General features: G+C 40.4%; 2 protein-coding genes across 2 annotated transcripts; both read right to left on the bottom strand.

The window, feature by feature from the left end:
- Window positions 1–867: 867 nt before the first annotated feature.
- LOC106951052 (uncharacterized) lies at window positions 868–6,533 on the bottom strand. Its single transcript, XM_015038314.1, has 2 exons — window positions 6,311–6,533; window positions 868–2,889 (listed from the first exon to the last, which is right to left on the bottom strand). The coding sequence occupies exon 2, from the start codon at window positions 2,842–2,844 to the stop codon at window positions 1,315–1,317; it is 1,530 nt and encodes a 509-aa protein (XP_014893800.1). The 5' UTR covers window positions 2,845–2,889; window positions 6,311–6,533; the 3' UTR covers window positions 868–1,314.
- Window positions 6,534–7,925: 1,392 nt separating this feature from the next.
- LOC106951051 (zinc finger protein 425) lies at window positions 7,926–17,831 on the bottom strand. Its single transcript, XM_015038313.1, has 2 exons — window positions 17,024–17,831; window positions 7,926–11,665 (listed from the first exon to the last, which is right to left on the bottom strand). The coding sequence occupies exon 2, from the start codon at window positions 11,605–11,607 to the stop codon at window positions 8,602–8,604; it is 3,006 nt and encodes a 1,001-aa protein (XP_014893799.1). The 5' UTR covers window positions 11,608–11,665; window positions 17,024–17,831; the 3' UTR covers window positions 7,926–8,601.
- Between the last annotated feature and the right edge of the window lie 110 nt (window positions 17,832–17,941).

Here is a 17,941-nt window from a genome sequence, read left to right as displayed (position 1 = left end):
CTACTCCCTCTGCTGGAGAACCTGTGTAGTTGGGTTGGGGTTATTCCGAAATGTGAGTTGGACAAGAGCAGCGATTACAACTCTCACTTAAAGGTTTAAGCACTTAAATTTAAAAACATACAGTTTTTAAAAATTAACATGTTAGATTTGTTGAAAGATATTTCTGAACATTTGACAACAAAAACGTCACTCTATTTGCGTTTTATTACCTGTCTGTTTCTCAAGGTATAGCACTGCTGATATTTACTTCAAAGTAGGCATTTTGGAAAATATCCATTTCACTATTCTCCTGGCATCTGGACAAATTTAGATCATCTGTGTACAAACAGTCAAGCCCAAAATTATTCATACGTCTGTAAGAACAGAATGACCATGTAATGGAGTATGTTTGTGACAGCAAATGAAACACTCAAAAGATGAAACTGTAAAAAATGTTTTTATTTACATTCTGATGATAAATGGCATGACAAAGATTATCTATACCCTTTATAATAATAATAATCATCAATTTTTATGGCATTCATTGGCATTACAGCAATCAAATCCTTATAATTGCTGAGGAGCGTTTTGCATGTTCCCTAAGGTTATCTTTGGTGATAAGCCTCAAGTCTTTGGGGTTGGAGGGCCTCCTGGCCATCACCTTAACCCAAAGTATTCCCCACAAATCACACTCAAATTGGGCGATGGCTGGCCCACTCCAAACTGGTAAAAGTACTTCAAGTCAGAGGAAGCATGTTGGCAAAATTAAAATTCTTTGTGCTTAAATCTGCCAGCGGTACAAATAATTTTGGGCTCGTCTGTATTATGTTTTTATTAGAAAGCCTTGCCAGTACAAGTTGCATATTTCCAAGAAGGGAAAAAAAGAAAACAAGTTTGAAAATATACTTTATTACATCATATACTGTATTCATAAACTCCGACAAAGCTGGTAGGAACACACAAGGAATAAGGATTTCAGTCCCACAGCTTCAACAACAAACTCACCTGATTAAAAAAAACAAATCTTTTACACAGTACCTGGTTTCCCCATCTACAGTGGACGAACCATGCACACATATCATGAAGCTGAACTTAATTTACACAAATTCCCATTTTGAGGGGGAGCAACTTCAAACTCCTGAACCATCTACATGAACATTTACTTTATTAGAAAAAGAGAGCTGGCTTATGAAAGAAGCATTTGAACCACTACTCCTAAAGCAGTTTGAGGAAAGCTCAGAAGCATGTAGTCCCTGTGTGATGAAATACGGTGATTCTTGGCAGTCAACATAAAACAGTGACATGCAAACATAATGTGCCGCACTACACCACTAGTCAACTCTTTATGGGGACTGATGAGGTTACTTGATAAATCACCTCAGCGGGCTTTTCAGGTCCACTCTCAACAATGAAACAGTCATCATCAGACTCCCCTCCTGCGCCTCCGTTAACGGGGGTTGACGTTTTCCCCTTCTCCAGGCTGACCGGCGCGAGTTGGGGCTTCTTTGTGCTGGCAGCGGGGGAAAATCCCAGATTCCTCTCACCGTTCATTTGCAGGGCGCTTGGTGTTACCTTTACAATTCTGTAATCTCGTTTGCCACCACTCATGTGCTTCGCCATGAACTCCTGGGCCTTGACGCACTTGTGCCTCTGGAGCCGCTGGGCGCTTTCAAAAGGAAGATGGCAGACCCGACAGGTGAAGTTGCTCTGCGACGAGGGGTCCTCAGATGCCTTCTGCGCCGCGGCAGGACTGACACGATCCCTCTGAGCGCCTGGACTGAACGTGCCAGTGTTTGGAGTCTTTGCTGTGATGGAAACACCAGAATAAGGCTTGGACGCAGTGGCATTCTGACTCTTCAACTGCAAAGGAGCAGTGATGTTCGGTACTCGGTTGGTGCTATTGTTGTATGTTCTGATGTTCTGGTTCTTCTTTGCGACCGCGGCCAGAAGTGGTCGACTCCTCTTTCCAGCTGCACTTGGATTTTGGTTTTCCAGCTGCTGCGCAAAAGCAACCTGAGGCAGACGGGAAAGCTGATTCTTTTTAGGACTGGCTCCACTTCGGGGCTTGTAACTCAACGGTCTTGCGGTGATGAGTCGATACTTGCTCTGATAGTTGGAGTTGCAAAGGTGAAATCGAGGCACTAGCTTTTTGCTCGACAGCAGCAACCCGCATCCTATGCAGCCGGAGACTTTATCTGCCACATGCGAGCTGTGATGGGAGACTAGGGCCACCTTTGACATGAACCCCTGCTCACATTTACCACAAGTGTATGGCTGTGTCTTTCTGAAATTTGTCATTGTTTGCAAAAGTACAACGGGCTGATAAAGCGTCCAAAGGTCCACGGTTGGTGCACCAACATCTGCGAAGATGTTCTGCACGGCTGCAACTTGGGGGACAGGGTTTGAAAGCAACTCAGGCACTTGTGGAATCTGCGCCCCTTGTGTAGGAACACAAGAAGCGAGACCTGAAGTATTGGGTACTTGAAGTTTGGAAACTGAGGGTACACTGCCCTCATTAGGTGCCTTCCAGACAACCTCACCATCTTGCAACCTTTTCAGCTTCTCCTCCTCTTCCCTGTACTTCTCGATCCTTCGCTTTCGGATGGTTTTATGATCGAGCACTTGATGCCCAGGTTCGTGTGTAGTGCTGTGCTCCAGCATGTCTTTGTACTCGGTGAACTCCGTTCCACAGGAGCAGATGAAACTCGCCAGGGGACACACGTGCTCTTCAAGGCATTTCTGATTGGCAAAGATCTGCTCACAGCTGAAGCAGAAGTGGCCCGAGTTTGTCAGGTCTATGGTGTTGCCATCCTCGAGGATGCTCTGCAGGATTTTTCTCTTGCGCTCCATGATCAGGCTGGGCATACGTGTGCGATCACAGCTGATGCGGAGTCTGCAAGAACACCTTTCCTGTAAAGTCAAACAGATAATTAATGCACGTCAAAAATAACAATACAGCTTTAGTCTGCATCTTTTGCTTTTTAAGTTACACAACTATGAAAAAGTATTTCCCCCGTATATAAATTTTTTACTTTTTTGCTAATTTGTTATGCATGTTTAGCTTAGTTTATTCATTTCACACATATTCCCATTCACAATGCAAATACTCAACATATTTCGATAACTGTTTGAAAAGGAAGTAGACAGAAGTATAAACTTATCTGATCCCGGCCTCTGACTTTTTGGCTTACTTTTTTAGTTAAAAGAAATTATTTTAAGAGACAAATAAATACAAAAAGCCTTTTATGCAGTTTAGTCCGAACTTTAATGTCAAACCTTTATTTTGTCACTCACAGTTAGCATGCTGATTGTGTTTGCCAAATATTACCCCTCAAGATTTTTTTTATTACAAAAATAATTTACAACAAAGTATCCAAGTCCAAAAGCAGCAGATCAACCCCAGACCATAATGCTGCCACCACCATATGGGACAGTCAATGTGTTCCTTATGTGTAATCCTGGGATAGGTTTATGCTGACTTATCTTCCAAAAAGATCCACTTTTGTTTTCTTCAGTTCAGAATATTTTCACTTCAGTCTAAAAAATCAAGGTGGGTTTTTTTTCCAATGCGAGACCCGCAATAATTTTCTTCACGATTCACTTCCATCAAATTTTGAAAAGAGCTTGACAAAAACAAATGAGGTACCAACTACTATTACTAACTTGGCTCCATTTGAGCCCACTTGAAAAATTTCTTTAGGTTTAGACAAGGATAATATGGCCAAGTTACTGTATTATGGGATAATAGGATTTTAAATAGCTGCAGTTTGAAAGAAATGAAATGCTGCTGGTCAGCAGCTGAAAGGAGGAGGCTACACATATTTACTAAATTTTTGCTCAAATCCATGTATGAAAAGTAAAGCCACTGTTGATTTATTTTCAATAAAACATTATGATGTACATTTTTATTTTCGATTTTGACCATGAAACTATGTTTTATCTACAGTCAACTGGAGCTATCAAAAGTCAGAAGGGAAGATTAGCCCAAACCCAATTTGTCTTAAAAAAGGGAACATGGTTAAGGAAAAATAAAATTGATGATTTTTTTTTTCTTTTTTCTGCTAAGTCTTCATCTCCTTCTCTTGAAATCTTTCACATTTCTTTAAGCGCATGACACCCTTTGTCATTTATAATTGGCTTATTTACTACAACCTGTTGCTGTAACTACATGCAGGTCAATCGTAGTCCATAAAAAAACAATAAACATGTCTAGATCAGCGGGTCTACTGCTGGTGCTTCTGCTCCATAAGCTGAATTCGGTAACACTTTATTTGAAGGGGTGTGCATAAGATTGACATGACACTGTCATAAACATAAAGTCTTGATGAATGTTTATGACAGTTGTCATGAAGTGTCATTCGGTAAATAATGACACTTTTAATGGACTTTCAATGCAACTTTTAGAAAAACTTTGCATTAAAAGTGTCAGTTACCGAATTACACTTCATGACAACTGTCATAAACATTCATAAAGACTTCTTTATGTTCATGACAGGTTATGTCATGTTTATGACAGTGTCATGTCAGTCTTATGCACACCCCTTCAAATAAAGTGTTACCCTGGATGGTTGATTTGCTCCTGGCTTCACCCTGTCCACTAAAAACACATTTTAAATGGTAGTTTTGAGAATTTCCACTGATGACAAACATACACAGAAAATCATTGACCATCTAATTTTGTTCCCCCATATATTTATAAAAGAAAGAAAGGGTGTCAAATTTCCAATTGTTAAAATGTTGGTCTGATAAAACTGTTTTACCTGATAAGATTTTCTTTACTCCACCATATAGTTGGGTTGTTAAAGTTCACTTAACTTTAAGTGAAAGAATAAACTCAGAGAGAGAACACATCCTTCCTTAGCCTAGATCATGTTCATATCAAGTCAAAGATTTTTAACAATTTCTGTGTTTATTTCAGGCTTTAAAGTAAATTCAGGAACATAAATGAAACCAAAATTGTGGCTTTTTAAACACAGTAACCATGTTTTGAAACCCACACAGATGATCTTAGTTCATTTAATTCTTCTTTTATTAAAATTGTCTGTTTTGACACAAAATAGGGCTGCACAAGATATCGCATGTTTATTGTTACAATAAAAAAAAACATATGCTAAATGAGAAGAGAACTGTCTGGACTACATTAAATGTTTGCCAACTATTTACGAGTGGTCCATCTATGCCTGTAACACATTTGGTGACACTTGTTGAACCATCCATCCATTGTTCACCCCGTGGTTCCTCGCAGGTGGGGCTGGTGCCCATGTCCAGCAGTAATTGGGCGAGAAGTGGGGTTCGTTGTTTAACGTAGCATAAAAATGTTAAAGAGTTAGTAAGGTGGCAGAGTAATAAAGAAATCAAAAGTAAGTTGTTTTAATACCAAGACAATAAACTAAAAGCACCGTTTTAAATAAAACTTTGTTAGAATGGAAATAGTTGTATATTTTTCAGTAGCTGGATGGACTCAAATATCTGAGATTCTTGCTCACCATAAATCATGAGCAGAATAAATCTTGCACCTGGGTTTTGCTAATTTTAGTTGTATTGTATCGTTATCGTAGCATTCACCAAAATAATTGCATATTTTCATAATATCGTGCAGACCTAATACAACTGTTTTGGAAAAATGACAAAAACACACCATACCCACTTATTTCCTGTTTTCTAACACAAATTCTAGAGCATTGCTTGTAAACGTATTTGAAGACATCTTTGTATTTGAGTTAATTGGAGATTAGAAAAATACACGTCCTTGATCTTAATGTCCATTGCCTTCTCCCTTCCTATGGTTTTTCTACATAAACCTTAACAGTAACTCTAGCGGATTCCTTTCTTCTGTTCCAGGTCTGTCACTTAAATCATTCCTGAAAAATAAAACTTCAAGATACTAAATTCAGTGCTGGGTAAAACTGGGGAACCGTCATTTCTAATAACAGTTTCATTATCATTTCCCGCTACTTACAAAAATGCAAAAATGAATCTTCAAGATAATAAACGATTAATAATTGCGGGAAATGGCTTTGGGTACTTTTCTAAATATGATGTTGCATATCATCCAAAAAGATTATTCAACTCACGAACATCGAATGAACTATTCGTCCAAATAATTACAATGTACTAAACAGGCTGCAACTATAAAAGATGGAACCACTGGAATCCTAGCAGAGTATTTGAACATAGTTCGCTGTAATAACGCGAAAAAAGAAAATCCTGCAACATTAAACACGTTTAATCGACTCACCGCCTTACTTTGTTAAACGCGGGCTTGTCTTGCTATTAGCCTGCAATGCTAACATTAGCATCAAACAGACCACGGATGCTTCCACCGCCTTACCTTCAGGTTAACGTCAATCAAAAATGTGTCATATCTTTGGGTTGAAACAGTAAAAAAGCTCGTCTTCTGTTGTTTCCGGAGACAGTAAGAACTTGGCCCACTTGCCGGTGCTACACACGAACAAGTAGCAGATAGTTAGCCCTCCAAATCAATCCAAATAACAAGAGAGAGGGGGGGGGGGAAACGTATTTTCTTCTACATTCACATCCGGGTTTTCTTGGCTTTACCGCCCCCTATCTGCTGAAGAACTTCCTCCTTTTGTCATGGTGACTTGTGACTGACAAAACGTGTCTCAATACCGTAAGGCATACTTTGGTAACACAAAAATCTTTGAGGAAATTTTTATTTTTGACGTTGCATCCAGAAAAGTTAGAGACAGTCATCCACAAACTAAATAAAATGAGGAATGAAAATAAGCCCATCATAAAATCTTAAAAATTGTTCCTTATAATTTCCAATAGTTGAAAACCTTTCATATCCACAACAAATGAAGGTGTAAGCAATGGTTGCTGATGATATATCTGTACTACATCTACATTTTTCTTTTAACCACTTTAAATATAAATATGTAGGTAAATGTAAAATTTTGTTTCCAGAAAATTTACAATCATGCACCTTTCCGTTTCGCTTAATTATGAAATCGTCTCTGTTGGTCTATCACATAAAACCTATAATATATTTAAGATCATAACTAATGTGACAAAAATGGAACAATATCATGGATTTAAATACTTTTGCAGAATTGTGCAATCTTATTTTTTCTACTTTTTGCATCTTTGAAAAAAAAAATAATAATTTTAGCTCTTTTTGAACCAACCTTTGCACAATGTGAGTTGTAGAGTAAATAACAGCAAATATGTTTAAAAGTAAAGCACAGAGTGGGTTTTCGCTTGACTAAAATTTTTATTTTTTTTTATCCAATTGTGTCAAATTTGGGAAACCAATAAATATTACTGCCTTTTGCTGAAGATACAAAAGGGAATGAGAAAAAAAGGGAAACTAAGTAAAGTATGTTTTATTTTGGTTATCTGACATATTCACTTAACCAATGCATCTGCAAAGAATGGTATTTCACGAGTCAAACATTTTTTTCAGTAAACACTTATCCCAGTATGCTAAAGCAGACAAATAAGTCTCTGGTTTTCATACAAAACCTAACATGAATGCTTTCTGAATAATGTCCCAATGTGTGTTCCATTTAATCTTAAGGTAACGCAACCTAAACAAATAGAAAAACGAATACTTACTTCCAGAGCTCAGTAAGGTGTCTTCCTATCACACAAAACTGTGAAAAAATATAATTTGAATGTAGGTGAATTACATTGCAACAAATACCAGACAATTTCATTTTTCATGTCACCCAAATATACGTTTTTAGTACAGGCAACATTCAGGGGACTTGCTGTTAAAGGCATGTCCAACACATAAATTACAATTTTTGATAAGTTAAACACACATTTGGCTTCTAATTTTGCAACCGAGATTGAGCATGTTTAGTGTTACACATTAAATCCCTAAACCACATTTTTAACTATTCAAAACATGAATTATTCCATCTACAAAATTCTAATTTAAAGACCTGACACTTTGTAAAGAAGACAGTGAAGTACATTCATCTTTTCTGATGTATCTTTATTACCGCTCCACACAGTTCAAGGATACAAACCTTGAGGGGAAAAAAAAAAAAAAAAAAAAAATCAAAATCAAAATACATGACTTGAAATGCAAATTTACACTTAAGACCCGTTACCCTACGTGGGTTATACTGAGTTTAAGTGTGAAGATTCTATTAATTGCTGTAGTGTGCCAAGAAGTACATATTAAGTCATGTCAAATTTTATGGATTTAACTTACATTTTAGAAATATCAAAAAAAAATTTGATAAACTTTTTTTTTTTTTTTTTTACCTTAAATCAATGTATCAGAACTAAAACAAAATAGACTCAAGACGTTGCACACCCTTGTATGTTTACTAACATCAAGAACAAGAAGCTACATCACCAAACATGTAAACGAATTTTGATTATTAAGTAGTTATGGAATAATTTACAGACTCAAAAGGCTAATGAATGGCAGGGATTAAATTCAAACCTAAAATGTACACTGTGACAAAGCTAATTTATAAGCAGCGGCACGCTAAAAAAACTTCTAAAGTTTTTCTAAAACAGCTTATGAATTTGCCCCCCAGTCCCTTAGGCTCTGCAAAGTGAAAATTATCTGAAATTATGAAAGGAATAAAAAATAATAAAAATGGACTCTGGTTTTATACATACAATTTTCATGAGAGACCTTCAGTCAGTTAAATCCAGATGGCATTTGGCAGTCAGCGCATCTACCGTTGTTGACTTTGGGTGTCCGATTAGAATGCGATGAATCCTTCTGCGGTGATTCTTGAGCGACTTGAGGCTCCGGTACGTTCCCTGACACACGTCGCAGCGGAACGAGTCGGACTGCTTGTGAGTGACCAGGTGTTTCTGCAGACTGTCCATAGTGCCGAACCAGCGAAGACAAACAGGGCAGCGGACGGGCTTGATGGCAGGTTTGCATGCTCCGTTCCTCTGGTGGAACACGAGGCTGATGCTGTTGGGGAAGTCAGAGTTGCAGTGAGAACAGTGGAAGGTTTTGGGTGGATTTGTCGGGGGGTTCACAGCCCGCATGCCTTTGCAGCGATTCCAGGATATGTGCCTACGAAGGGAACAGCGGGTGGCAAAACTATTCCCGCACCGGGTGCACACAATCCGCTGCCCCTTTTTCACGGAGAGCAGGTGTAGGTGTTGGGATGGCTCTGAGCGTGGCGGTTTCTGTGGTGGTGGAAGAACTGACTGGGTGGCCTGTGGCTGCTGCAGTCTCAGTAAAAGAGGCTGTGATCGGTGTCCCTTTGCCAGCTTGTGCTGAGGATGCATGTGGATTTGCAGGTGAACTTCATAGTCAGCCCAGGAATTAACAGTCTCTCCGCAGGTTGGGCATGTGTAAGACTCTTGTGCGTGCTTCTGTAGATGCTCCAGGAGAAGCCTCGGGGATGTAAATCCCACCCCACACTCGCACGTCACCCTTCTTGGGAGCACAGATGGCAGAGACATGATGCCCCAGTTTCCGGCACTGTTCTCCTCCTCTATCTGACCATCAGCTGGCGTGTCGCCTTGCAAGCCCTGCACCATGGTCCCTCCGTCTAGACCAGACATTGTTCGCTTCAGCTGACATCTCTTCCTATGGGTCATCATGTTGTCTTTGCGGTTGAAGGCCCTCCCACAGACAAAGCAGGAAAACATCGGTTTCATGTTAGTGGTGTTTAGAGGTGTGGCACGGTGAGGCTGACTCTGAGCTACAGTCCCAAACCCAGGTGGCCTGACTCCACACAGTAGCAGGTGGCGTCTCAAAGTCGACGCTTTACTGTAGGTTTTGTGACACCTGCTACAAGGGTAACGCCTTACTCCTTCTCTGACAAAGTAGGGCAGCGCATGAGGAGGTATCTCTGTGTGTTCGACAGATCCAGACTGAGTCAGGTGTCTGTCGTTGCCAAGTTTGTTGGTGGAACTGAATACCTGAATCTCATCGTCTAAGGGGATTGTCCACTGCCCCTCATTGCCGTTTTCCCCGTTATTCTCCGCCATTTTCCAGTTTTCATCTTCTTCCTCGAGGGAAGCCAGTGAAGGGTCCTGAAGTGAATCGATCATGGAGGCTTTTAAGGAAAATGGGGTGAAAGTTTTTGCAGGAGGCATCCAAGCCAACTGTGAAATTGCAGACAGCTCTGAATCTTGAGAAGTCCCCTCAACTTTGATGTGAGCACCAGTGTCAGTTCCCACAGAGGCTGTCTTAAATCCTTCATTTGCATCCTCGACTCTTGCCGTCTGGGCACCAAGTTTTGATCTCAGCGTCGACATTCTCTTAAATGAAGTATTCACCTCACCCTGGAAGCCCGACCCAGCACCGTGACACCTGTGTGTTTTAAGGTTCCACCTTCGAGCATAGCTGTTTTTGCACAATGGACAGAAGTAAACCTTTTTGGCATTGCTCAGACTATGAAACGGCACAATTTTGGAGCCAAAGGGCGATTTGTTTTGAAGATTCTTTGCTGGCCAGTTGTTTCTCATCTGAATGCAGACGTGATTGTCAGAAAACGGCAGCCGTCCAATAATGAGCTGTTTGCAACGGCGGCAACATTTAATCCTTTCTTTTTTGTGCAAAAAATGATGCTCTGTCAATCTGTCCAAGTTTGGAAAGACCTTACGACAGCGGCCGCATTGATATCTTCCATAAAGCCCTTTTAAAGTTGGATCCATGAGCTTTTGGCGGGTCTCCAGAACCACAACAGGAGACATAGTCTTAGTAAGAGAGACGACTCTCTTCCTACTTGCAGCCAGAACCTTGCTGATGGGTGGGGCCTTTGTCTTTATTCCAGGCTTAACAAGCAGTCGCCTCATCTGGACAATGGAGAGATCGTTGTTCTGAGACGGTTCGGCTTTAGCTTCTGGGCTTATATCGATAGGAATGTCTTCTTGCTTTGGGATGACGTTGTGTTTGCTTTCATTCTCAGAATCGGAAGACGGCAAGCGGTTCTGATACGCAGAAGCCAGCAGCTTCATGAGGATGTTGTTTTTTTGCACATTTTCCAGCTGATCAGAGAGCGAGACAGAATTGGTGTTCTCCTCCAAATCCATGTCTTCTGTGCTCTCTGGCAAAGGCTCTCCTGTGGTAGACATGCCCTCAATTGGTTTCACACTGACATCTTGAGGGGGTGTGTGCTGGCCATGAGGAGGGGTTACCATGGCAACGCTGTCTTCCAAGGCCACATCTCTTGAAAGTGCATTTGATGTGGGTACCTCAGAGCCTGAGGACTTGGAGGTGGAGGGGGAGCTGAGGTCTAAACCTGCCTCTAGAACGGAGGCGAATGATGTCTGTTGGGCTGAAAAGACATGATTATTCTCTGTTCCACCAGGCAGAGAAACATTATCCTCCACAGGCTGCTGTCGCTGACGGACATGTGACCGTTTATGCTCCAGCATGAGATGGAAGTCTAGAAATTCGTCCCCACAATCACAAATGTAGAAAGAATTTGCAGGGCTGTCAGGCAGCTGAGCCAATGAAGCAGGCTTTTCTGTAGCTGGGACATCATTCGTAACCTGGCTTTCCACCAGACTGTTGTTAGGCCGTGCTGGAGGGGGGGTAGAGCTCTTGGGCTCGGTAGTCGCATGAGTAGCCTGATGTACCAGTAGGGAGGCTAATCCATTGAAGGTGTCTGAACATGCCATGCAGCGATACACTTTGGGCGTTGAAGAATTTCCCTGCAACCCCAGCATTGTGGCGGTGAAACGTCACAATGCAAAGTGTGGTCTTCTGGTCAAGCTCTTGGGAGTCCTATAAATCAGACACAAACGCACACAAATTAATTTCACCAACACAAAACAGATAGGTTTTAGAGTCAAAATATTTTCACTGCCAACCCTAAATTGATCATTAAATTTATTTTCTGTCCATAAAAAGGATTATTCTGTGAATCATAAATTACAAGTTAAAAAATATTCTGTACATGCAAGAAAGATGGAGCTGGACATTGCAAATTTTAAAAAAAAAAAAAAAAAAAGTGTAAGGATTGGATTCATTTGGATTTCATTTTCAAAAACGGTAAGATAAACAATGTCATTACAATCAGGGAAACCAGTAAGCACATCATCTTCACTGCATGAAATATATAAACAAATAAAAGCTGCTATGATCCCTCTGCTTTGGCAGACCTTCAGGGGGCATTGGCTGCATTTTCTTCAACACCTGACCTCACAGAGCACCTGAGGCAGAAGATGGTTTCCGATCTAAAGAGACAGCTGTGCCAGACTGCCATCAGCAGAGTCACCAGATTCTTTTTTTTTTTAACAGAAATTATACTCTGCAGCTGTAGATTCTAATCAGATGTCTACAAGGACAAACAGGTTGGTTTTGAATTCACTCTTTTCACAGATGATGAAAAAAATTATACTGTAAAGCCGAGCCTCACCAATACATGGTGAGGCTCACCGAGCCTTTCCAATACATCCGAGCCTCACGTTCTACTTAGCTGTGGGGTTTGCTGCTGAACAAAATACTATTATGTCCATGCTTTTTCAGAAGATTTTTTGTATTCAAGTTTCACTACAGTTGATCAGTTATTGTGTAATTTTAATAATAATATTAAAAAAAATATTATATTAAATATCATGGTTTTAGTTCTGCCGGATTGTAAAAGACCTCCGACAGTGAATCTGTCAAAGAGCGACCACAGATCTACGGCTGCACAATATATTCTGAATAAATTGTCAATTACTGAAAGATGATCTATTCCAATTGAACATATATTTTACATACCAATAATGCACCTGATATTGTGATCTTGTAGTGTTGTAATGCCTCAACATGGACTGATTCAATCATGATAAGCATGTTTTTGTTTATGGCAGCCCCTCTTCCAAGAAAAAGGTCACAAAAGCTGTCAAGTCGTCAGAGCTTTCTGTAACTTTAAGACAGGTTTTATGGAATATACCTTCAGGTATGTAACCATAGATTAATTGCAAAATTTTAACAGTGCAAATCGGGCATAACATTTGTTCTCTGGCACTAAAACATTGACAGTAGATTATCTGAGTCTTGCAACTAGACAGGCAGGGCCTCCAATGTCCAAGCAGTCCACACCTTAAACTCAAGCTCATTGTTTAGTGGTAGGGCCCATTGTCCTGCCAGAAAGCACCTCATAGCAGCTGCAGCATTGGAGATGTTTTGACCCAACCACTAATCCTGTAGTCTGTGCTTTGTGTCTGCTTCACAATGACGCCAAAATGTCCACTTGCTTTCCAATACATCCCATCCAGAATCACGCAGCAGGATGCCAGGAATGTATAATGACGATCATGTCTACATCCGTATAGCTATGAGGCCTTTAATTTAGGACAATGTCCGGCAATAATACAAGAAGACATGGTGCACGACTATGCCACCAAATTCAGACCAAACCAGTGTATTACATGCATCAATGATACAACTGCAGTGGGACTCCTTGGGATGAGAATGAAACAATAAAAGTACTTTTGGAGGTGGTGTGCAGACCGAGCATCACATCCCTTATTAGCAGCTTTAGAAAAAAGGCTAAATATCTCCATTGAGCATCAGCAGCTCCCCTGTAAAGATGATCAGTGGTACAGCAGTGTCAAATATCTAGTAGTCCACATGAATGATGAAGAAAGCTCTGCAGCGAGAACAACTCCTCGGGAGGGTAGGGCAGGAGAAAATTCCCCTCCTCCATCCTCACCACGGCAGTCTTCAGAGCCTCCCCTACAAGCTGCTTCCCATCTTGGCAACAGAAACAGCAGTCTAGCTCAGAGGAAGGCTGCAACGATTGGTGAGGAAGGCTAGAGAGTCACCAGGGTCTCGGTCCCTTCTCTGGTGACCATTTTGAAGGAGGAATACTAAAAGGGGAGCCTACTGAATCATGATCGACTAGTCAGAGTGCCACCAAGTCGTGGGTTTAATCTACCATCTGGGAGAAGATATCGCTCGACTGAATTGAGACCAACTAGAATGTGGAGAAAGCTTCACGAGACACAGCAAAGCCGCTGAAATATTTGCAATATTTAAATGAAACTACACGACTTGCTGTCATTCTGTACAAAGTTAAAGCAGATTTATGTTTAAGATATTTTCCTAACCAATTTATCAAGTCAAAATATGTTGGCAATATTTAATGCAATAATTTTAAAAAAATCTGATCTTAATATTTTGTGTACTACAATTATTTTCCCTTGTTTCAATCATTGAGCTGCTTTACTACATGACATTAGGACTGCACATTATGTCATAGCTGTTTGAAGCACTATAATTTTTGGCAAATACATTCCAACTGCGATATTCTTGGATTGTTTATGCTAATGTAATATTTATCTAATTGGACAGATTCTCACGACAGCAGATGCTCAAACTGGACACAAATGACCTTGTCCTGAATGCTAAAGGCCGTAGAGTTATGGGAGCACAGATCAGAAAGAGAAGGAGGAAGACAACTGTCGCATACCATGACAGATATCACCATCGCAATATTATTGCCACGGCGAGACTTTCTAATATGCAGCCCTACATAACATCTGATAGTGTCTGAAGAATGAGGTCTGGAGAGAAATCCTGCTTTCCTCACATACACACATGTTGGAAATCATATGTGACTCCATGAGAGCTGTAATCAAAGCTGGAAAGATGGCGGATTAGAGTACGTAAGAGCCAGCATGCAGCAAGAAATCAGGATTTATTTGAAAGAAAAGGCAGAGAAGTTTTGAGAAACTATGGAGTTTATGAGAAAACTTAGAGAGAATGTAAAAAGTAATTCTCCGTTTAAACCCACATATCAGATGTAATCAGTGGGATGCTTGGTTGGTTGACTGTTCAACCTTGAGGGAAAACTTGCAGAAGTTTATATCCAACATAAAATTAAGAAATTATGCATCAAAGCAAGTGTCTGTAACCTTTGTGTTTTCTTTCATAAAGCCAGAACCCTGGGAATACACTAATGAATCTGTCAGTTAAAAGAAGCTAATTTTTCCTCATTAGTAATCAACAGCTCCAATACAAAAAAATATACTTTGTTTGCATCAAGACTAAAGATTCATATTTTCTTTGGTTAGTAAATGAATTAAACAGCTTATTCACTGGCGTTTTTCATTTTGCATTCAGTAAGCTTTGAATGCACCGAGGATATATTGCAGTGGTCTCAAACTGCATTCGTCGAGGACCGGAGTCCTGCAACTTTTACATGCGTCCCTTGTCCTACACACTTTAATTAAATGGTAAAACTGATTCACCCTACAGAGCTCTGCCACTGAGCTTATATTGGAGCCAGGAGTGCTGAAGCAGAGACACAGATAAAATTTGCGATATGAGAACACTGTCTTAAACAATTCATGCTGTCATAAAAGCCAGAGAAGGTCCAAGAAAGAACTGATGACATTTCTTGCTTCACAGTACAATTTCTGTACTTCAGAAATGAAGTACAGAATGCAAATATTCTAATATTTTGGCAGCAAAGTAAATCTGACTACTAAGAGTTGCGATTTTATTTTTCCCAGGAGGTTTGTGAAGGGCGTCTGAAATCCTTAGATATGGACAGAAACTGTCAATCCATTGGGATCTGCAGTTGATCTGTGCATCACAGACCCAAATAAAAAAAAAAAGAGAGAAATGACCCAGCTTCACCTATAAAACATGGTGACTGCATTCACTCTTCCTCAAGGTGAGCAAATCATGTTTTTTTTTCTGTTGCATTTCACTTTTGCTGTTAAGATATAATGCTTATGAACCTTTTCATTCTTCCTCCAATTCATTATTCTCATATGTCAGAGAGAAACATTGAATAAAGTCTTAATCCTCATTTCAACCCCTTAAACACCAAATCCAAATAATTTCACTTTCAATTATTTCTTTCCAGCTTATTACAGCTTAGATGAACAAGTTCCAAACAAAAGTATTCAAAACCCATAAACCGCAACATATTCATGTGATAGATCAACAAAACACTGTGCATTACGTGAAACTGGAGAAGAATGACACAGTGTTTTCAAGTTATTCAATATATACACAAGTCAAACTGTGCATTTGTAATTATTTTGAATTCCTGATGAGTAAAGTAGCGAGACTGCAACATTGCAAGTCTTTAAGGGTCGACACTAGCTTTGCACATCTGCAGACTGAAAGTTTTGCTTATTCTTCTAGGTTCACTGTTCTGCTGAAAGATCAAACCTCACCATAGCTTCAAGTGATGATGCAGCTTCAACCATGCATCATCACGGTATGTTCAGGGTGGTGTGAGCCATAAGTTGTCAATCATACATAGCTTATTGGCTGCTTATGTCATTACAGCTGTCCCTCCTCAGCATGACAGTTTAGATCGAGGTATCAGAGTGCAGGGAGCTGAATACTTAATGCAAACCACAATTTTCAGCTTTTGAAAAACCATGTATTATTTACCTTCAACTTTACAATGATTTACTATATGGTGTTGGTCTATCACATAAATCCAAATCAAATACACTAAGATTTGTTGATTAGTTATGACAAAAAAAACAAAACAAAACAAAACAAAAAAACTAGTGCAAGTATTGGAAGTAATAGTATATTAACACACCTCGGAGCAACTTGTGCAGAACGGCCGTTCAGAATCAAGCTTAAAGCGTAAGCATTCATTAGTTAAATTAGTTTAAAATCAGCTGAGAAGATATCTAGATTTTCACATTTCTGTTTCAGAAGTCTATGCTAATTCACAAGTAAGCAGGTCAGAGAGTCATGGTCAGCAGAAACACAACACATCGACGCTGCTTAAGAAAATAAACAGTGCCGAGGAGCAAGGTTAGCTGGCTAATTAGGGTAATACCCCCGGAGGACCGAGGTAACAGGTTTCCACAGGTACGTTTCAACCTATCGCTAAATGTTTTATGTACATAAAATGCTGACTTGTCCTGTTTAAGTTGAAGAGCTGCTAAAAATGTGCTCCGTTTTCTCTGCGGCAATTGTTTAGGTTAGCATCTAGCCTTCACGCTAGGTTGTCCTCCAACATCTCGGAGGGGCTGCTAGAGTGAAGGCTAACACGGGGAGGACGAGGCTGACCACGTTCTGGAGGAGGCCTGAGAGGGAGGAAACAACCAGCGGTGGAGAGCTACGGAGCTCCAGGACCAAAGCAACCGCCCGTTCGCACCCAAACATACTCACCAGCTACTCGGAAAGGAGAGTTTTCTGTCGAAAAACAACCACAAAGGCAGCGAGGGAGAGGAGCAATGGGATCGGCAGACATCTAGCCATGCGAAGCCTGGTCTCTCTGGGGAAGCACCGCGACTGTGGCAGCTGGGCTCGGGACTGAGCAAACGTGATGCTGTGCCAGGAGGAAGATCACCGAGCCCTGGAGCTCATACCGCTCCTGCAGAAGGCGCGGAATACTGCGCACGGCGCATGCGTACTGGACGGCATTTGTATCCGAGCCCACAGTGAATTTGACAGGTCAAGTGAACAGGGGCGGTCATTGCATTTTACCGCTGGGCGGCAAGGAATAGACAAAGGCACACAAACCTCCCCCAACCTACCCTCTCTGCCTTCTGTCCTCCTCCCCCCCATTTCAGTGCTAGAGTCAGCTCTTAAAGGGATAGATCAGGATTCTGTTGTTAAATGAGTTGTATGAAATAGTTAATAATTTCTCTGGTAGATTGTGTGTTTGTTTTAGTGTAAATACAGATTAATTGGGCCCAAAGCAGATGGAATGGTGTAAACAATCCTTTAAAGTCTTTGTTCAACTGCAAAATTGCTGCCACATTGTGAGGAGCATTTTTGTTAAAACTTAAGCAAAAAGTTGCACAAGGTAGTTCTGTAAGGAATCATGGCTAAGTTTTGTGTCCGCGTGGCCTGCTCTTATACTGTGAAGCATGAAAAGCACAAAGATAGTTAGTTTTCACAAATGTTTGTGAATAAACAAAAAAATAAAAAATAGAATATATAATCCACAGCAAATAAGGCAATCACTGGCAAAACTTTAGATATATAAGCAGTTTTGACTCCCGAACAATAATAAAATTTTTGTCACTTGTTTTTAGGAATTGCAGCAGCTGCAGTGCGCCACAATTAAGGTACAATAAAGCT

This window comes from Poecilia latipinna, unplaced genomic scaffold (genome assembly GCF_001443285.1).
Source record: "Poecilia latipinna isolate Pla-1442-1.1 unplaced genomic scaffold, P_latipinna-1.0 Scaffold437, whole genome shotgun sequence".
Classification (NCBI taxonomy): domain Eukaryota; kingdom Metazoa; phylum Chordata; class Actinopteri; order Cyprinodontiformes; family Poeciliidae; genus Poecilia; species Poecilia latipinna.
This window is presented reverse-complemented; position numbering and strand designations above follow the sequence as displayed.